The 22,157-nt window shown below is 50.2% G+C and overlaps 1 protein-coding gene across 2 annotated transcripts in view; it reads right to left on the reverse strand.

The window, feature by feature from the left end:
- The window catches only part of LOC135821017 (helicase domino-like), a 60,142-nt gene extending 38,184 nt beyond the window's left edge, over positions 1 to 21,958 (reverse strand). The window contains exons 1-9 of one of the 2 annotated variants that reach the window (XM_065334067.1): positions 21,804 to 21,958; positions 20,421 to 21,500; positions 16,446 to 16,634; positions 15,593 to 15,719; positions 14,322 to 14,389; positions 13,817 to 14,134; positions 3,931 to 4,056; positions 2,088 to 2,402; positions 1,349 to 1,456 (exon numbers count right to left, since the gene is read on the reverse strand). In XM_065334067.1, the coding sequence (XP_065190139.1) occupies positions 1,349 to 1,456; positions 2,088 to 2,402; positions 3,931 to 4,056; positions 13,817 to 14,134; positions 14,322 to 14,389; positions 15,593 to 15,719; positions 16,446 to 16,634; positions 20,421 to 21,470 (2,301 nt within the window). In that variant the 5' untranslated portion in view covers positions 21,471 to 21,500; positions 21,804 to 21,958. The remainder of the gene's footprint in view (positions 1 to 1,348; positions 1,457 to 2,087; positions 2,403 to 3,930; positions 4,057 to 13,816; positions 14,135 to 14,321; positions 14,390 to 15,592; positions 15,720 to 16,445; positions 16,635 to 20,420; positions 21,501 to 21,803) is intronic. The other variant, XM_065334066.1, reaches the window with a different exon arrangement.
- Between the last annotated feature and the right edge of the window lie 199 nt (positions 21,959 to 22,157).

Below are 22,157 nucleotides of genomic sequence, written 5' to 3' on the forward strand. Positions count from 1 at the left end.
AATATTTTTCGTCAAGAATTTCTTCCGGCGTTTACCATAGTCTCATTACTCAGGGCCGTCGGAAACAGTTTTTGATTGGCCCGGCAACATGGGCCTTCATACTTGTACTTTGTCTTACTGTATGATAGATATGGTGGACACACACGCCCTCCACAGTAGTAAACACGCATTGGTAGCCGAAACGTTGGTCCGGTGATAAACTGATAACCTAACCAACGGGACCGGTTCCGGCGGGCCTGTTACTAATATACCGTTAAGTCTTGTATAAAAGCCGCACTTGAATAGAAGCCGCAATTTTGGGCCCATCAAATCACACATAAGCCTGGTTTTAGTGTTGACATACATAGAAATACCTGTCTCGTATAGAAGCCTGCAAAATTTCACCAAGAAAGTCATAGAAGCCGCGGCCTTTATACAAGACTTTACGGTACATGTTATTGTAGGAGTGGCTGGGTTAATAAGACAAGCGGATCTCCAACACCATGAACAGCAGGGAGTTGTAGTATTTAGTAAGACGGCACAGCACCATAGTACCCAACATGACACGTGTTTCGACCTTGGATAGCAACAATACAGCAACCGTATTCCCCCAATTATAAGTCACACCCCCACTTTCTGGTTTGAGCTATTACGGTCTCAATATATTCACATAAGTGAGAAGTCATGCTCGATTGTAAGTCGCATCTCCTTCTTTGCTGGAGAAGTTTAATGTGTAAAAAGGCGTGACTTGTATTCGGGGAAATACGGTAGCCAGTCACTCTGTCACGTGTTTGCCCACATTGTTTCGGACAAACTCACGCGGCGCTCTGAATTTGCGCCAAGAAAGTATACGGTACCACTAATGTCATTTTATCCACACTTCACTGTACAGCTCAAACAGTAGAACCTCTCTTATCCACACTTCACTGTACAGCTCACACAGTAGAACCTCTCTTATCCACACTTCACTGCAAAGCTCACAAAGTAGAACCTCTCTTATCCATACTTCACTGTAGAGCTCACACAGTAGAACCTCTCTTATCCACACTTCACTGTACAGCTCACACAGTAGAACCTCTCTTATCCACACTTCACTGTAGAGCTCACACAGTAGAACCTCTCTTATCCACACTCGTATCCGGCCTCCCGTATCCGGACACCTCCCTAAACTGGGAACCCAGCAGGCAGGAGGTACCCATGGTCAAATCTTCAATGATTCCACAGAGTATGCCTGTGAATGGCATTGATCTCGGTTCAATCAGCCAATTTGAATAGAACGCTGTGTCACACGGTGGTGTATTTCACTGTCCAGGCACCCAAGTAAGAGAGGCTATTACTGTAATGGAAGCATATTATTATCCAAACTAACCTGATCAAGATAAAGACACTGCCAATGCCAGCAGCGCAGCGCGGCATCACTGGTCACAATGCTATAGGAAGTCAGGCACACGTGCAGCGTATTGCATCCTCTCCAATTCTGTAACACAGCACAACGGCACGGCAAATAGAGACAAACACGGGAAAACAACACAGGATATGCATTACATGTAAACACAGGAAATGCATTACGTGTATTAAAGATGAGAACTACTGACACCTGGGTCAGATCCATACCTGCCAGCCTTTGCAAACCTGAGATCGGGACAATGACATACCTCCGTATGAAAACAAGTATACAAATGTAGCTGTGAGGCATGTGACAAATGCACTTCTGCGTGCATAGTACCACCCTCGATATCAGGACGATACCGGCCAAATCGGGATGGTTGGTAGGTATGCAGACCCTACTGAGATTCCAACCTAGACCAGACTCTGCTCCAATCCGGGTTAGACCCCCCCCCCCCCCCCCTGGGCCCCAACCCCTCTCCCCCGGGCCCCAACTCCCCCTCCCCCAGGCCCCAACCAGTGCTTGCCACTCCATACAAAGTCTGTAGAATGATGACACAATCGCATAACCTCTATGCACTACAGAGTAGAGTAGAGCTTGCGGTGCTGCACTAACATAACCTCTATGCACTAGAGAGTAGAGACTAGCTGCGGTGCTGCACTAACATAACCTCTATGCACTAGAGAGTAGAGAGTAGCAGCTTGTGGTGTGGAACACTAACCTCACGCATCAGGCTCTTGGCCTCCTCGTCACCACAGTACACGGAGAGTTTGAACGCTGGACAGTGCATGTGCAACAGGCGCTGCCAAGATGGCATTCTCGCAGCTGGCACAACGATGAGATGTGGTCCCCAGGTGCAGTCGCTCGCCAGCTTAGACAAGAAGGCAATGATCTGCAGGCGAGAGCCGAGGCTCATCTCATCCGCCAGGACAATAGGACAGGAGGCCTTGTGCATAAGATTCATGCACTGGATGGCCTGCATCTGATAATGATGTAGCTTTATGCTGCGCAACAGTGGCAAGGCTTTGCAAGACGCCTGCATAAAAACAACACAAACACCCAACGGGGACGACAAGAAACACAACAAACACAAGGCTAAGGAATCTGATGCATCGTAGCAAGAGTACATGAAAACAAGAGGACGCAACTCGAATGGGCTACCGATATGGCTGAATTCTTGGATTATATCATTTGAGTGATACAGTGCATGCATGCAGGATTCAAGCAGGTCTCCTGCTGCACAACTGCAGCTCAGGTGTACGCACTACGCCACTCCCCGCCGCATATGTGCACCAACTATTATATAATCCAGGAATTTCGCCGTGATAGACACCCATGCAGAAAAAGTCAGAAGCCGCTGCCTGCATATTATGAGTTTCACGTACTCTTGACCATAGTAGGATTTCTAGCTTTGCCAATCAATCATTGACCAGCTACATAATACAGCCCAGTCAATCATCAACCAGCTACATAATACAGCCCAGTCAATCATCAACCAGCAACACAATGCACTGTTCTACGTAGACAGAACATTCAATTGACACGTGGGTGCAAAGCCAACCCACCCAACACCGGATCAGCTTGGCCAGTGCTGGCTACTACTACTGGGTATAGAAACGGGAAATGTACACGCATGCTGGTCCAAAACCGATTTCCGGCCAAATTAGGATTGTGTTTCACGTTTTAATCCAGCCTCACTTGGGTTTAAAGAAGGTCAGAGGTTAACCATCTCTGAATGGGAAGTACAGTGTATTTCAAGATAGTACAAGGCACAGACTGTCAACATCACACGATACTCATTCGTGAGCGCAAGTAAAAATAATTGTAGTGCCATTGAGGTTTGCGGCACTGCCAGTGGCGGCGTTGGTGGCGCATCCACAGGATCCCACAAGACCAATACTTAGTAGTACTACGTAGTACTCTTCAGGGAGGTTGAACACGCTACGGTATTGACCATACCACTATTTGTTCTGGGCTACGTGATCTACCCTGTGAATCAATAAAGGGCACTGATTTCGGCTCTAAATTCGGAAACATTTCAGAGAAGCCACCCCATCTCCATGAGTAATTATTTGTACTTCATGTATCTGACAGTACCACCCTAAAATACCTTCCCACGCCCCTGCTAGTCTTGCTAGTACTAGTAGTAGTAAATACCTTCCCACGCCCCTGCTAGTCTTGCTAGTACTAGTAGTAGTAAATACCTTCCCACGCCCCTGCTAGTCTTGCTAGTACTAGTAGTAGTAAATACCTTCCCACACCCCTGCTAGTCTTGCTAGTACTAGTAGTAGTAAATACCTTCCCACGCCCCTGCTAGTCTTGCTAGTACTAGTAGTAGTAAATACCTTCCCACGCCCCTGCTAGTCTTGCTAGTACTAGTAGTAGTAAATACCTTCCCACACCCCTGCTAGTCTTGCTAGTACTAGTAGTAGTAAATACCTTCCCACGCCCCTGCTAGTCTTGCTAGTACTAGTAGTAGTAAATACCTTCCCACGCCCCTGCTAGTCTTGCTAGTACTAGTAGTAACTAAGAAGTAAGAACAGCTCATATTGACAGTTCCCTACCTGCTTAGCATTTCCATCCTGTAAAACCTTCTCAATGATGTCGGTGGCTGGCTTTGCAAGCTCTGCAACTTGATCCAGAGCCTTCTCAAACACCTTGATGTCAGCCTTCACATCAAACTCATCCACCTACACACAAGAAACCAGGAGAGAAATCAAGAAGTGAAGAGCTGGAGAATATACTAAAAGTACAGGCACACTATTTTTGAAGCTAGAAATAATTATAGTGTTGGCTATCCTCCACGGTCATCAGCATGGACAGAGACCGGCACTGGGCCTCCTTTGCTCAGTGTTGGTCATAGGTGGGGTTTTTCTTCACATCAAATAATTCGATGGACTTCTCGTGTGCTCCGGATGGCAGTCGTGAGTCAGTCAAGTGAGAATTCAAGTCGGCAGCAAGCTCCCACGTAGGGAGCAACACACAATTCCCCAGATCAAATAATAATATAAATAATAATAATACCACAGCACGCGTAGTAATATAATTATATGAGCACAATTATGTTCCGCTTCTGTCCTACCCATTCCTTTCCCGATGTAAAAAACAGTTTCAGATCAAAACTAAACACTAATCTGAACATAAGCAACTGTGTGTAGTATAGGGCCGCCTTGAATCCCTAGTGTTTTCGTGAGATCCTAGTGCCCCGTGGCACAACCCTCGTCACAGACACAAGCTCCTAATTCTCTTGTTGGTTAGAAGGTGTTCTTTATTGATCTGTCCCTGTTCTCGGGAGTTGTGTGATTACAGGAAAAATAGTGGGGAAAGTGAGTCGGACATGTATGGAAAAGTGTTGTATCGTGCTCTTTACAGTGGGTGCCCAATCGGGCAAAGCACAAACGAAAAGGGTGCCGTGAGTCAGTGCTGTCATGCAGCAACATTCTCCCCCCTGGTTACGAACCGTGGGAGAGTTAACATAAACATGCAAAAAAGAACAGAAGAAAAGCGAAGAAGACTGTATTAAAACCTAGCAACCATCGTGTTATTCGAGTAGAAATAAGGGTGGACGGTCCATGGACGCACGAAACAAGAAAAAGGAAAACAAGAAAAAAAGAGAAAAAAACAGCGCAGCTAGCTGCAGCTCAGAAGTGCGGGAGGCATGACAGCTCTACGACCGCACGTCCAGTACACAAATTTTCGCGGCGGGTCGGCGAAAAACGCTACCTGATGCGGTCTTGACGTCGACAACACGGACAACACCATCGCGGCCTGGATGGACAGCTGAGACGACACCTTTGGGCCAGGAACCCCGTGGTGCGTTGTCATCCGCGATAATGACAATGTCGTTTACGACGAGCTGCTTCGTTTGGCGGTTCCACTTTGTGCGGCGAGCGAGAGTTGGAAGGTACTCGCGAACCCAACGGCGCCAGAACATATCTGCAAGGGCTTGCGCAACGCGCCATTGGCGCCGCAGCGAGACATCTCCTGCCTGCGCGATTCCTTGAAGAATGGCACACGAGGAACCGATCAGGAAGTGGTTCGGAGTCAAGGCCTCGTCGTCGGCGGCATCCAGACTGACATGTGTGAGAGGTCGACTGTTCACGAGTGCCTCTGCTTCTGCCAGTGCGGTCAGGAGGGTCTCCTCCTTGGGATGGCGCTCTTTGAGGATGGCGTGAAGTGCGGTCTTGATGGATCCAACGAGCCGCTCCCAGGCTCCGCCCATGTGGGGTGCCGCCGGCGGGTTGAACGACCATGTAATGCCGTCATGAGAAAGCTGGTCCTGGATGCGAGCTTCATTCAGCTCACGAATGGCCTGGCGGAGCTCCTTGGCGGCGCCTTTGAAGTTGGTTCCGTTGTCTGAGTGGATCACCAGTGGACAGCCTCGCCTGCTGATGAATCGCCGGATGGCCATTAGCGTTGAGTCTGTGGACAGGTCGTGCGCCAGCTCCACGTGAACGGCTCGGGTGGCGAGACAAGTGAAGAGAGCGCCGTACCGCTTCTCATGTCTGCGCCCAACAGTGACAGACAGCGGGCCGAAGTAGTCCAGTCCTGTCCGTGTGAAGGGTCGCTGAAAGGCGTCAGTGCGGCACTCTGGCAGGGCCGACATGATTGGTGGCTGCGGCTTGGCACGGAGATTCTTGCAATGCTGGCACTCGCTCCAGGTGCTTCTTACCGCTGTGCGGATACCGGGTACCCAGTACTTCTGACGCAGCTCGTTCACTACGCGATCCTGTCCTTGATGTAACGACCAGACATGGTGTTGCTGTATGAGCAGCCTAGTGAAGGCGTGCTTCGGCGGGAGCAAGACAGGTTGGCGCAGGTTCTTGTTTTCAACCTTTGCGTTCCGTACGCGGCTGTCAGAGCGCATGATGCCATTGTCGTCGATGAAGGGTGTCATCTGGACCAGGCGGCTGTCCTTGTTGACTGGCTTGCCATTGCGGAGCGCAGCGAGTTCTTCTGGGAAGCCTTCCGCTTGTGCAGCTTTCCACCAAAGACTCTCCGCGGCTCGTAGCTCGGGGACTGTCAGCGACGGCTTGGCAGTGTCTCTTCCTCCGTGTCTCAGGTGGCGAGTGAAGCGTAGCACCCAGGCGGTTGCTCTTACCAGGCGACACCAGCTTGAGAAGCGCTCGATCTCTGGTAGTGCTGCCTTCAGGCTGGGTGGCTCTGAGCTGTCTCCGGCTGCTGCGTGGACGCCACTGAACGCACGCTTCAGCTCGAGATCATCCGGGTCCGGTGTACGAGTCTCCTCGGCGGGCCAGTCTGCTTCGCCTTGTCTCAAATAGTCCGGGCCGCCAAACCAGCGATCGTCCGGCTGCAAGCGCTGGGCAGAGATGCCTCTGGAGAGGTCGTCGGCTGGGTTCAGTCTTGTCGGTACCCAGTGCCACTGATCTACTTCTGTTGTGTCTGTTATTTCCGCGATCCGGTGGGCCACAAATGGTTTGAATTGCCGGGCGTCCGAGCGTATCCACAACAGCACCGTTCTGGAGTCTGTCCAGAATATGACCCGTGGAATTGAAATACGCAGCTGCTCCCGTACGGTACAGGATAGGCGCGAGGCGAGGACCGCAGCCTGGAGTTCCAGACGGGGTATCGAGGCCGGTTTCAGTGGAGCAACGCGTGCCTTCGCTGCAACTAGGGACACTGCCAGCTGAGTACCGTGGTTCGCTACTCTCAAGTACGCAGCGGCGCCGTATGCTTTCTCGCTTGCGTCAGCGAACACGTGCAGCTGGATGTCTGTAGCGACTGCAATCAACGGTGTGTAGCACCGTGGCACTTCTACGGTGGCCACCTGATCTAGCTCTGCAGCCCAATCTGTCCATCTCAGTGCAAGAGATGCAGGGAGTTCATCATCCCAGCCTATGCCAGCTCTCCACACGTCTTGGAGAAGCATGCGTGCGATGATGGAGTGGCAGGACACCAGGCCGAGTGGGTCGAATACAGTCAACTTCGCCAATAACGACATTCGGCGGGGCATCAGAAAAGTGTCCTTATTCGCGAAGTGTCCTTATAACCGAAGTCCCATTTGAACGTATGTGAACCCATATTTTGTATAGTATGATATGCATATCAAAATCAAGCTCTTTTTTTGCTCTATGTCAATGTGTACTTTATTTTCATATTGCAGTTGAAAGGAACTAAAAATTCAATATGCAAGGGAAATCAATTGAAAAATATGCCTTTTTGAGCAATCTACAGGGCCAGAGATATGTACATGTATGATGATTACTGTACAATCATGTACAACTACATGTACATTGTATACATATAGGTGTGCTGGTAAATCCAACCATTTTGAAGCCAACATTAAAAAGGAAGAAAAAGCCCCCCCCCCCCCCTGGCTGCATTTTCTTGCATGTGTGCAATAATATCCATCACCAGTGCACCATATGCATAGGTTCTGGTACTTCTGCATGACACTACATGTACTTGACTGACAGGTACTTGAAATAGCTGTCAAAAGCCCAGAAAGTCGTTATTCAAGCAGTGAATATGACCACGGGGCACTAAAAGCATGTCGCTATATGCGAATTGTCGTTATTCAGATAGTCGTTATATCCGAAGTTAAATATAATTATACAGTTAGATGGGACTTTGCTCTGGGCATGGAAATTCGGTCGTTATTCGCGAATTGTCGTTATATCCGCAGTCGTTATTAGCGAAGTTGACTGTACCGACATTGTGTGTCGCAGGACGCTTCGCTTCGTGACTGGTGCCTTTGGATCTGGCTTCGTGCCGCAGGAGAAGCCAAGAGTGTCCTTCGCAGGGTCCCATCGGAGGCCCAGGGTCTTCTCGATGGGGAGGTCGTGGCTGTGGACGTTCACGATTCTTGGTGACCTCAGATCTGATGGAAGGCTCTCGAGGACCGTCGGAGAGTTGCTCACCCAGTTACGGATCACAAACCCTCCCCCCTCGTGGACGTCCATCACCTTGCGAGTCAGTGCTACAGCTTCCTCGGTTGTTGGGGTGCTGTCGAAATAGTCGTCAACATAGTGGCACTCCTCTATGGCTGTCACGGTTCGCGCATCTCCGGAAGCCAAGTCGTGCGCATTGATGTTCTTCGCAAACTGGGCGGCGGTTGGTGAGCAGACTGCACCGAACGTCATCACGTCCATCTGGTACACATCAGCTGGTCTGCTTGCATCCATGTCGCGCCAGAGGAAGCGTTGTGCATGACGGTCTTCGGGACGCATCTTCACCTGGTGGAACATCTCCTTGATGTCTGCACCAAAGGCAACCTCATACAGTCGGAAGTTGTACAGAACTTGTGTGATCGGCGTCAGGAGGTCGGGGCCGGTGAGGAGGAAGTCGTTTAGAGACTTTCCATGCGACTTTGCCGCGGCGTCAAACACCAGTCGCACCTTGCCTTTCTCTTTGTTGTACACAGCAAAGTGTGGCAGGTACCATGTCCGCTCTGGCTGGTGGGTGGCCTCCTCAGGTGACAGCTTCCGGGCATACCCCTGTTCCAAATAGCTGTCGATCTTGCTCTGGTAGCCTTGTGCAAGCGTGTCATCCTTCCGCAGGCGCCTCTCCAGCTGCTCGAGACGCTGGGCAGCCGTTGCCTTGCTCCGTGGAAGGGTGATGTTGTCCTCCCGCCAGAGAAGCCCCGTTTGCCACCGGCGTCCGGTACGCGTGGTGAGAGTGTCTAGCAGCTGGAGTGCGCGGTCGTCAGCCTTGCTGCGGATTTTCGCAGGCTTGACCCCGAGGGAGTCTAGGGCGAACGACTGCTGGACCAGGTCATGGAGGTCGCTGTCGAGACCCCAGGTGGAGAGGACCACGCCTTCATCGATTCTGCAGCGGTCGGCGATCATTTTGCCATGAACAACCCACCCTAGCTTGGTCTGTGTAGCTACGGGTGCGTTTGGAGGGCCCTCCGCGATCACCCGTGGTGCGATCAGGCTGTAATTATCCTGTCCGATTAGGAGTCTGGGCTTGGCACAAGACAGCGTTGGTAGTTCAAGTCCCTCCAGGTGGGGGCAGTTTTTCAGCCGTTGAGGGTTGATTGATTGTGTTGGCAGGTTGAACTTGGCATGAGTGTGGACGTTTGTCAAGGTGAAGCTGTCCTGTCTCTGCCTGCCAGCTACGCTGAATGTTACTACCTTGGAGCTGGACTCCTGGTGCTGCTTGCCATCCGTCCATGACAGCCTCAGGGGCCGCGTTGGTCCTGCAAGTCCAAGTTCCTCCGCCAGTTCGCTTTCAATCAAGGACACTGTTGAGCCTTCGTCCAGGAGTGCGTATGTATCAGCCGCTGTGTCTCCGTTTCGTAAGGTGACCGGAATCACCCTCAGCAGCACCCTTCCACTGTGTTCCGACACGTGGGTTGCCGAGGTGTATGTCGTCTCTGACATGCGTCCTAGCGGTGCTACACTTCCGCGGCCATCGCGGTGTAGTAGCGGATGGTGGGGTTTGCCACACGAGCAGGCCTTCTCCTCGCATACCCTCGCCAGGTGGCCTTCGCCAAGGCAGCGGAAGCACAGCCGTCTGTCACTAACGAACTGCCGACGGGCGTTAAGTGGCTCCGCGGCTAGCTGACGGCAGCTACTTGTGGTGTGCCCAGCTTTGCTGCAGAATAGGCAATGTGGCTTACCGGCGGTGGCCTCCACGACTGTGAACGTTTGGCCTGTGCGTGGAGTGGCATGAGTGACGTCACATGGGCTCGGCTGAGCGACTAGGCATGCAGCCTTGGCCCTCTGTTGAAGCCAGGCAGAGAAGGTGTCCAGGTGCGGGTCTGTGCCGGTTTTAAGCACGTACTCTCCCCACTGGATCCGAAGCCCCCCAGACAGCTTGCCAACTAGCTCCTTGACCAATTGAGGGTTGTAGAGATGGCCGGTGCACTTTGTGCTTCGCATAGTGGCCACAAGGTTGCGGCACAGGGCGCTGATTTCAATCAGTACCTCGATGGCCTCCTCCGACTTCATGCCTCTCTGTGATTTCGTCTTCAGAATGAGATTCTGGACAATCTGGTCCGGGCGGCCGAACCTCATCCTCAAGATGGAGATGACCTCCCCTACATTGTCGGGGAGAGTCATCATCCCCTGTACAGCTTCCTTTGCCTTTCCGCGCAGCGCCTTTTGCAGTCGTCCAAGGTTCTCCCCGTTCGAGAATCCGCACTCTCTGGTCGTGTGCTCCAGGGCGAAGATGAATGCTGGCCACTCGTCAGCATGTCCAGAGAACTGAGGCAAGTCCTTGGCAGTGGACTGCCTTGCCATGAAATGGTGGGTGGTGAGATTCATGGGGTGTGACTGCCTTGCACTTGTAGGGGTAGGACGTGTGCCATTGGGCTCGTTCCCTGAAGCCTGCTCACCTTGGACTTGGTGGTCCAGTAACAGATCCTGGATTTGACCATTGGCTTCCTCAAGCGCTGCTCCCATGTTTCTCTCCGCGCGCTCGGCGCGCTCAGCTAGGCTAATGCGATCCGCGCATGTCAGCTCGGATCCGTTGCCGGTCTCCCGTGATCGACGGGACGAACTTGATCGGACGCTGGCATTACTGCTGCCGCTTGACCGGTTTCTGTTCAACTTCTTCTGGAGTTCTAGCTTCTTGCGGATCAGCTTTCGTTCTACTTCTGCAAGCTCCTCCGCGGCGATACGTTCCGCTTCCGCGTCGAGTTCGTCGATTGAGCGGAGCGAGCGCCGGCTGCTGCAAGACGTTGCTGATGAAGTGGTGAGTGAACGAGCGCTCATCGACCTGCTCCCGTTTTGGTACCCTGCGCTGGCTGCAGCAAGGCCTGCATTTTCGCCGATCTGCGCGTCGTTTGTGTACTGGACACGCTTTTGGTGTGCATGAGGCAAAAAAGGAACAGCCGGGGTCACAGAGCGCGTGTGAGTGTCATGCAAATCGGAACCTAAAAAGGACTGGCCAGCGTACGGCTGGTGAGGTGCTAAATCTACAGCTACATGATGTGGTGCGTGTACGGGATCATTGTTTGCATGCATTTGTGTGGAGGTGCGTGTGTGCGAATATGAAAACGGCCTACTTGTAGAGGAAGCATTACATGTTTCAAAATTGTTTTCATGACTTTCATGAACAAACTCATTCGTGGAACTACTAACATTAGTATTACGAACAGCAGAACAAACAGGCATATAATTATTTGGTGTGTGGAGACCAGGACCTAACTGGTTGGTGCTTTCTCCAGCTCCACCTCGAGTGATTTCACTTAGCTCAGCCTCTTGTTCCGTCTTGACGATGTCAGCCATCTGCGTTGACTTGCCGGCGTCGTCCTGGGCTGCCGCTGCTGCTGTTGCGTTGTCGTCGTCTCCGAATCGCGTCGGTGCACGAGACAGACGGCCACTCCGTGTGGTGTACATAGGTTTGCTGTGGCGTCGATCCGCGACGCTCCTCAGCTCTCTGGTTGGTTCGAGTATGGCGATGCCGGACCCTCTCCGCAGAGAATCCGGCTCGAAGGACCAATGTTTTCGTGAGATCCTAGTGCCCCGTGGCACAACCCTCGTCACAGACACAAGCTCCTAATTCTCTTGTTGGTTAGAAGGTGTTCTTTATTGATCTGTCCCTGTTCTCGGGAGTTGTGTGATTACAGGAAAAATAGTGGGGAAAGTGAGTCGGACATGTATGGAAAAGTGTTGTATCGTGCTCTTTACAGTGGGTGCCCAATCGGGCAAAGCACAAACGAAAAGGGTGCCGTGAGTCAGTGCTGTCATGCAGCAACACCTAGCTTTCCCAGGCAGTACCGAATCGGTGGTAACACAAAGCTCTTTGTCTGCATTGGGTACAGTTGTTACTGCCAAGCCACATTGAGCTACCAAAAAACCCAAGTTAACCCTTTACCATCCGTGCGTACTTGAATCGATCTCTAGAGATCGATGGACATTCATGCACTAAAACATTCGTAACTCGATCGATTCTTGTCGGAATTTAAAGAACTAAGGATCTAGGAAGAAGCCGAAGAGTCCAGCTTTCCATTGCATCAATCATTAAAGAGCTGCGATGTCACATTCCAAAGATATTTCGCTCGACATTTCAGCTACGCCAAAAGTCGAATTTCTTTCCGAGTGACTGACCTTGAGCGGGGATTTTCCCCTCTCCTGACATGCTGAGTCACTTTGACATGCTTTGAGCGCGTGGGCAGCATGAAAAGAAACTCAAGCAAAAAAATTGGAATGTTTACGATGAAGGAGCGAGAAATGGCTGGCGAGGACAGAATTTCCTCGTATATCCAGCGATGGGGTGTATTTGAAGCTCCCTGGCGCTGGATATGTGATCTCGGTAGTGTCCTGTTTGCGCTCAATGTACGCAGCTCGTGGAGAGCTTTCCAAAATTGGTTGATTAGAACCGAAGATATTCTCAGAACAAGGTGAGAATTATTGCATTAATTTTGGGACTGCTGGGGAAATTTGGTCGGATGGTAAAGGGTTAATGGGGAACTGTCACCAAAATTTTCTTTGTCTAATCTTGTAGTTCTTTGGCTCCTGATCACGATGGTGTTATTCGTTTTTTCTCTGCGATGACTGGAAGTGGGTGAAAACTTGAAAAGAAGGTGCCCAAAATTGTCCCGAAGTACCGAGTGACGTCACGCCGGACTTGACCTCCACGCGTACATTCATCGTCAAAAACGAAGTCCAGCTCGTGTGCTGGTCGATCGAGCCAACTGTTCGATGTACGGTGCACGCTTGCCTTCTGAACTCGGACACTGATGTGTACGTTGTACACAATGAGAACGCCAAAAAGGGACAAAATAAACAAAAGTCGACAGCAGTTTGTCGCACTGGTACTTCCTCCACGAAGCTTCAGCTCTTTGTTTTATTTGTGATTACGAAGGAGTGGAGGATGTTTGTTTGCTGTTAGTGTGACACACATACCTCGTACTTGAAAAGTATGTCGTTGTATCGAAGGTGGCGGTGTTGCCCACCCGGCTCTGAAATGAAAGACGTCGGAGTTTGTCATCTGCATCTTCAGCAACATCGCCAGATGAATCGCCTTCACGTACCTACACTGCGTTCCTTTGGGGCTCGGGTTGGTGGTGTTATCGCCGGCCGGAGGAGTACTGTTTTCTGCATACGCACTCATCATCGTGTTGTTCCTCACACGAAAAGTTCAAAACAACGACGTACTTCTGTGCTCACAAAATGAAACTTAGATCCTCGCGGAAGAAGTCAAAAAGGTGAAAGCTCAGCTGCTTTTTATTTTAATTTGGCTGTGTAACTGCGAGTGGGTCTCTGCCTCTTTGGCATTCTCCTTTGCGAGCTTCGGTACGACGTACCCATCTGTGTTACAGTTCAAAAGGCACACGTGCACCGTACATTGGAACAGCTAGCTCGATCAAACAGCAAACGGGCTGAACTTCGTTTTTCACGACGAATGTACGCGTGGAGGTCAAGTCCGGCGTGACGTCACTCGGTACTGGGTGTCACTTTTTCCCGAAAATTCTAATTAGACAAATGCTACTAGGGAAAGCAGCAGTCCGCAGAAATGCAGATCAGTGTTTTAACTTACATCCATAGCATCATCTTCTTGCTTGACAACACCACTGGTTGATGTGAGAGGAAGGGATTGAGCGGGTGTAGCGGCTGGTAAGCTGCCCTCCACCACCCACACCTCTTCTTCAGCGTCCATCTCATTATCAGAGGAGTCCGACTGTGAAGCGAGCAGTGACCAGATTTCATCGCCACTAGGCACCGCAAGGTCTGCATCTAGACCATAGCGCTTGTAACTGTCCCAGTAATCCTCAGGAACCGAGTGGATGACTTCGTCCAGGCTGAGCTCACTCTCGGCATGCAACTGACGCACTTCCTCCGCAATCACTGCTTCGCTCTGCATGGAGAGAATAAGCAATGCCGGACATACACAGACGCACACACACACACACACACACACACACACACACACGCACGCACGCACGCACACACACACACACACACACACACACATGCATAGGACAGAACTATGAGTTCACCAGCTCCTTGTGCTGCAGAAACCCACAGAAAGAAGTCGTCCTTACCGGTATTTGCTCTGCCTTGCAGATGGTAGTCTCATCATCATCATCAGACTGTGTCTCTTGCTGGTAGTCTGTGTGTGTGTGTGCGTGTGGGTGCATGCATGTACGGAATGGCCAGAACAACAGAAGCAGCAGACACAGGTCAGAAGGGCAAAACAAATCAGAAAATACTCCCCCCCCCCCCCCCCCACACACACACACCTGGCCCAGTTGAAAATACACACAAATGGTGTGGTCCCTCTAGATCATGCAAGTCCTCAAAAAAGCCAATATGTTTTGTCACATGATGCAACGAGTTGTCTAGTTGACTGGGAGCGATATTGCATACAGATGAGAAGGGCGGTGGTCAACATCATTACCGTACATAATTGCAGCATGATCGTGTACCTTATCATTATGATCATGACACACATCATGGCACACACCGTGGCACACATCATGGCACACACCATGGCACACATCATGGCACACACCATGGCACACATCGCGGTGCAGGCACACAGCACTACTCGATACATCAGCCATCAGTCACTCCAGACCATCAGCATCAGCAGCAGCACGAACGTTCATCAAGACAGAAAGGCCGCCAACGTGTTGTCTTGACTCATGTCTTCGTGTACAGTTCCGCTCAGTATACCCCCCCCCCGCCCACACACACCCTGTACATGTGAAACAGCACCATCTCTATACCCCTGTATACCCCCCCCCCCCCCCCCCGCCCACACACACCCTGTACATGTGAAACAGCACCATCTCTATACCTCTGTATACCCCCCCCCCCCGCCCACACACACCCTGTACATGTGAAACAGCACCATCTCTATACCCCTGTATACCCCCCCCCCCCCCCCACACACACACCCTGTACATGTGAAACAGCACCATCTCTATACCCCTGTATACCCCCCCCCCCCCCACCCCCACACACCCTGTACATGTGAAACAGCACCATCTCTATACCCCTGTATACCCCCCCCCCCCCCCACCCTGTACATGTGAAAAAGCACCATCTCTATACCCCAGTATACTGTAAGTCCACAAATATTCGGCGCATACTTATTCACTGCATATTTATTTTCGGTTATTTTCGGCCTGGGCATTTTCGGCCGAAATTTTGTTTCGCAAGTTTCAGTGTGACAGTTTCAACAGGCAGCAGCAGTACAGGCTGAAATTGTAATGCGGCCGAAATGCGTTTTAGCCCTGGGAGGCCGAAATTTGTAGACTTACAGTAGAGCAATGTGGAAGATGCATGAACACAGTAAAACAAGACCTACCACTGGGAGAGGCACTCCACATCAAATCTTTGGCAAGGCCACAATCGTCGTCATCGTCGTCTGGACACTCCTCCAATGCTTCCTCCATAGCCATACGCCGCTGGTATACTTCACGGCTATCAGCAGTCTGGACAACACAACACACACATCCCACAGTCCATGCATCTTGTTCATGAATACAGCACAAACACATCCCACAGTGCATATGCCTTGTTCATGACTACAGCTTGGGGGCGAAACAAACTGACCGAGTGTTCGAATGTTCGTTTGCAATCGCAAAGCGAACGAATGTTCGAGCAATCTCAACTTTCAAACTAAAGTAAACTCGCGCACTAGACCACCAACTTGTACGGGCTGAAAAAACTTCTTTGAATTACTTTCTGCGCGCGTGTCGCAGACACTTCTCTCAGTTCATGCAATGCAGTGTGTGTACGTGGTGCAGTTGTCTGCACCACGTACATGTACTGTGAAACCTGCCTTATCCAGACGCCCTTGGTGCAGCGGAAACGATTTGTCTGGACGACGAATTGTCTGATCATGATAGGATTTCTTATTAAGTGGGAGCTCGTTGACTGGCACAAGCGAAACAGGAATACAGCGAAAGAGATTTTGGTCTTTGACCACTTTGTGAAGGGTTTGATCTACTCACTGCCCACCGCTTTAGGACCTGCATCTGCACCTTGATCCTTGAGGATGGTGCACCCCCCCCCCCCCCCCCCCCCCCCCCGGGCCATTCCTGCGGAAAACTCAGTCTGACTGGGTCCCACGTGGATTGTGAACTTGTTTAGGACAGGATTCTGCCTGGGGCAGGATTCGGTGAACACCGTAAGCTTTACTGCAAATCAATTCCTACCTCCTGTACATCGTTCCAAAACTTCTTGACTGCATCACCAACCGTCCGCGCCAAGCACTTCAGTTTACCAACGACTTCTTCATTGCTGGTGCTGCTGCTGTTGCGGCTTGCATCATCGCATGATGCTCGAGTGCGCTGCAGCAGCTCAGCCTCCTGATGAAGGACATGACGAGCAGCTGAATGTGCCAGCTACAAGTGTGCATAAAAACAGTGACAGAGAACAAGAGTAATCATGACAGGCCTTTCAACATTGCCCCAGTAAATAATCAGTACAGATCATGGACGGCATCCACAAGTATAGTCACTAATACCAAGAGTAGATAAACAAGAGTGTGCAACTTCGGGTCTCTCCTGCACAATCTGCAGATACCCCCACCCACGGCGGAATTTTATGTTGACGTCACCTTTTTTCAGAGAAACGCGCATTTTGCCGCAGAGCAGTGTGAGAGCACGTGCTGGGCATCGACCTTGTAATGTAAACCCCGGCCAAGTGCACGAGGCAAAACTTTCCAAAAGACTTGCAGCGCGTGTGTCGTAGAAAAGATTACGTCAACAAAAAATTCCGCCGTGGGCGAACCCATCCGCGACTTGCACACTCTTGTTTATCTACTCTTGCTAATACAGGTGGAATCCTGATAATTCGAATATGGCTTAATTAATTAGAACATACTGCTTAATTAGAAGTTTCTTCCGGGACCGATTTCTATCAATACGATTTCCACATAACAATTTCTGATAATTAGAACCTCGAACTGGGTACGTCCGGTTAATTAGAAGTCCCACGGAATCCACTTACATAGAAAATGTGTGGGATTTGTGCTGATAATTCGAAGTTAGCAAAACATATTAGAAGTTCACTATATTCTCATCAAATCAGTTTGATTTACACGTGCAGGCAGTTCAGTGTCCACTAAATTTGTGTCTAAGATGCGTACAGTAGGATCGGGCGCCGAAGAACGCAGGGGCTCGAGCGCAGCCTAGGAAAGTTCTTAAATTTTTGATTCTGGCCAGACCGTTCTTATTCACACGCGCGCGGCGAATCGAGTGACGTCATGACGTTTGTCATGTACATGTAGTGCAATGTAGTACTTCTAAACTAGTGGGTGTCGTAAATGGGAATGACTGTACATGTAGCAGTTACTGTTTACACGTGTACATGACATGTACTCACCTCCCATACATGTACAATGTAGATCTACGTACAATGTAGATCTAGTGTTCTTAAATCTGATAATTCTAGCCTGGACTGTTCTTAAATTTTGCCGGTTTTCCAGCCTGGGTGTTCTTCGGCGAGGTGTTCTTCGGCGCCCGATCTTACTGTAGTGCAACTCTACGTGTCAATGCGAGCATTTTGACATACATAATGTGTTGTGGGCACATGTTTGGATAATTAGAATGTCCGGATAATTAGAAGTTTTTCCCTGGCATTTTGGGGTTCGAATTATCAGGATTCCACCTGCACCCACCGCTACAGGTGAGTACTGTAAAACATGTAATTTTAGGTGTATTAAAATGTTGGTGTCAGGCAAAGTGACAGGTTTCAGGTGCAATGTAGAATTAGGTGACCAGCTTTCCCTTCACATACAGTGCATACTCTAGTACCTTTTAGGTGTTATCTAAATTTCGGTGCCTGGTTTTCCTACCGAAATCACCGAAATTTACATGTTTTACAGTAAAACGTAGACTTTCACAGACCACTTCTCCCTGAGTATGTACATACGCTAGTGGTGTCGCTATCACACAGAGGAAGAGCTTGACACAAGACTCATATTAGCCAGATACAACATCGCATGGCACACGTACACATACAGTTTTATTGTTTACTAACAGCCATATTCACACCCAACCCACTGGCACCTCAGACTGAAACACTACACAGCCATTCACACCCAACCCACTGGCACCTCAGACTGAAACACTACACAGCCATATTCACACCCAACCCACTGGCACCTCAGACTGAAACACTACACAGCCATTCACACCCAACCCACTGGCACCTCAGCCCACTGGCACCTCAGACTGAAACACTACACAGCCATTCACACCCAACCCACTGGCACCTCAGACTGAAACACTACACAGCCATTCACACCCAACCCACTGGCACCTCAGACTGAAACACTACACAGCCATATTCACACCCAACCCGCTGGCACCTCAGACTGAAACACTACACAGCCATATTCACACCCAACCCACTGGCACCTCAGACTGAAACACTACGCAGCCATTCACACCCAACCCACTGGCACCTCAGACTGAAACACTACACAGCCATTCACACCCAACCCACTGGCACCTCAGACTGAAACACTACACAGCCATATTCACACCCAACCCACTGGCACCTCAGACTGAAACACTACACAGCCATATTCACACCCAACCCACTGGCACCTCAGACTGAAACACTACACAGCCATATTCACACCCAACCCACTGGCACCTCAGACTGAAACACTACACAGCCATTCACACCCAACCCACTGGCACCTCAGACTGAAACACTACACAGCCATATTCACACCCAACCCACTGGCACCTCAGACTGAAATACTACACAGCCATATTCACACCCAACCCACTGGCACCTCAGACTGAAACACTACACTTGACTGTGTGTATAGATTAGACTGTGCATGCTCAAATGTACAAGAATGCAAAAAGGCCAGATCTCTCACCATACCTTGTATAGGTGTGTGATGTGGTCAACGGCGCCATGTATGAATGGATACTAGTAGCTGCTTAGAACTTATTGCACCAGACTAGATACAGAATGGGTGAAATTGAGACTAGTCACTACAGCTACTACTAGCTAACACCCGGACTACCTCAGCATACACTGTCAACAGCGCCATGTGTGGATAGCTCATTAGAACGTATCGCATGAGAATAGAGGCAGAATGGGCGAGAATGGGGTCACAGCAACTTTGCTTGCACCCTGACCTACATGCACATCAGCATGATAGCAGCACGGTGGATACCGATATACTTCGTAATATGATGTGTAAGGTGCTGTACACAAGAGAGAGATTGGAAGCTGTGTGGCACCTCTGGCTCTGAGTCTGATGTATTACTACGATCATCAGGCAACATAAGGTGCTGTACAAATACCAGCCTAGTATTTCACACTAGCCATGCGGGGGAAAAAACTGCACTAGCGAATGATCCACAAAGAACACACTAGCCGTGCTAAAACTGCACTGGCGAATGACCCACACAGGCCACATTACCCGTAATAAATACCAAACTACATCTCATCTGTCTCTTTTCAGTTCTATCCACTGATTACCTGCCAAGACCATCATGGTTAGGCAGTAGATGCATGCAGTCAGTGGGAGCAAAGCTGCAACTTCTGTCATGTTCTCTGTAGGGTTTAGCCACTAGTAAATACTTCTGCAAACACACTCATTGTATCTTGGCATGGGATGCTGAGCATAATCATTAGTTAGACCTACCGATTCTTTCGTCATCAACTGCTGATCTACTGCAAGTACACTGTGCATGGTACATTCCACTTTGGATTGGACCAAAGGTGGGCGCTGACGTGTGCAGATACATGTGTGCATACCTACCGGTATGTGCATGCATTCATGTGTACGCGTCTGCGCACATGCTCGCATGTGTGTTTATGTGTGTATATGGCTGCATGTGTGTGAGTTTGTGTGTGTGTATGCGTGGTGTGAGCGAGCGCGCGTGGGAGTATGTGTGTGTGTGTGTGTGTGTGTGTGTGTGTGTGTGTGTGTGTGTGTGTGTGTGTGTGTGTGTGTGTGTGTGTGTGTTGTGGGTCCGCCTGTGTGTGTATGCATGAGCAAGAGTCAATGTGTGTGTATGTGCATGTGGGTTGTGTGTGTGTCTACACATGTGCGCACGTGTGTATGCGTGTGCATGGGGCGGGTGTGTGGATATACTGTGTAAGCACACATGCACACCACCAGCATGACTAGATAGCACACACACTGTCACACTCACCATCTTCGCAGCTTCCTTTTTCCAGCGCAGCTCTTGAAAGAAGTCGACAGCCATCAACTCCATCTCCTCCAGCATATAGTCCCAGACAGTCTTGCGCCGTCGGGGCTCATACACCAAGGGTAGTCTGCAAGCCGGCCACAATCCCTCATTGTTGATATCAGAGATACGCTTGATAATCCTGCTCTCCTGGATGTCTTCCTCTGTAGCCGGTGTAGCGACCATGGCGGCACTAGCAGCAATGGCAGCAGAGCTAGTGGCCGTGTGTGCCGCGTGCGGCAGGATTGAAGCAACATGGCCTGCAGCTGCTATACTGTTCGAAGCGCTGGCATGGGCGGAGGGGGTAGGCTGTGCTAGAGGTGTGAAGCGCATGCGTGCTGACGGTGCAGCAGCAGCCGGAGTGACAGCGGAGGACGCAGTGCCCGCGGCTGGCGACACTGTTGCTGCCGCTGCTGCTGCGTGCGCACCTGGCACTGCAGTAGAAGCGCTGGTCGGGAAGAACTTTTCTCGTGACACGCCGGCTGAGGAAGAGGTTATCCGGCTCATGTCCTTGCGTGATATAGTGGCCTTGAGAGTACCACCCGGTGTTTGAATAATACCACCGGTCGCCTTCGCCTCAGTACTGTCTACTGATGTACTGCTCACCGAACGCAGGTCTTCCTCGTCCTCCAGGCGGTTTTGAATCATGAACTCGTCACGCGACTTGTTAGGCTTCTTCTTCCAGGCCAGCAACTCCATCATGTTGCCTGAGCTCTGCAAGAAGAACAGTTCCATCAGCTGCGACTCATACTTTGATTTAATCTTCTCCATCGACGACAGCTTGCTGTTCAAAACCTCCCGCAGCAAATCCGCCTCGGACATGCTCTTAGCCTCTTCAGTCAGTGCGGCCATATCAATCTTGGCTGCAGCATGGTGGCTCCCTGACTGCCGCCCGGCAAGGTTGCTGCTGTCCGCACCAGCACGTGCCGCAGCAGCAATGTTGAGCGGAGGCAAGGAGCGACGCTCTCCATGTTGCTCTCTGCGTGACTTCAGCCCAGTCTTAACACCAGACATAGCCTCTCCTCACACAGCGGCACGGACAATCTACACATGCATAGAATACAAGACGCGAAATCACGAATACGAAAAAGCCTTTTTCACGAATTAGGAATTCATGTAAGGAGTACATGTATGTGAAACATGAGAATTTTCCCGAGCAAAAGAAGCTAGACATTCACGAAACCTGCATCTATGAACAGATCTCCTAACCTACAAGGAGAAACTGCATAGCTCACAACAAATTCAAAGTTGTATTCATTACATTTCGGGTACCACACTCAGTGAAAGTTTGAACAGAGCAATTCTTCCAGCTCCGCCAAAATTCAGGGAATGAAGTCTTCCGCTCACCATAGGGGCCGAGTTCTGGTGTGGACGCTCCGATGTTCCTGTGGTAGTCTCAGCATTCACCCGGGTTCCCAATTCCCAGCAACAACAGCCCAAAGTAAAAATTATGTATCGCACTCAGCAGCTACAAATTTTCCTTGCTTCTCATTTGTGGAATTAGGGATTTCAGATCCAGGCGAGGCGCCATGTTCTTTCTTGCAGTTTATCATGCTAGTCGGGCGGAATTTGAAATACGTCGATTTTATAGATGTGAAATCTTGTCAAACCTGTCAGGATCACGGTGTTTTGGCTAAAAACTGTTATAAAAAGCACACGCGATTTATTGTTTATTGAAAAAATAATTATTGATTGCACCCT

This window comes from Sycon ciliatum, chromosome 7, assembly GCF_964019385.1.
Source record: "Sycon ciliatum chromosome 7, ocSycCili1.1, whole genome shotgun sequence".
Taxonomy (NCBI): Eukaryota; Metazoa; Porifera; class Calcarea; order Leucosolenida; family Sycettidae; genus Sycon; species Sycon ciliatum.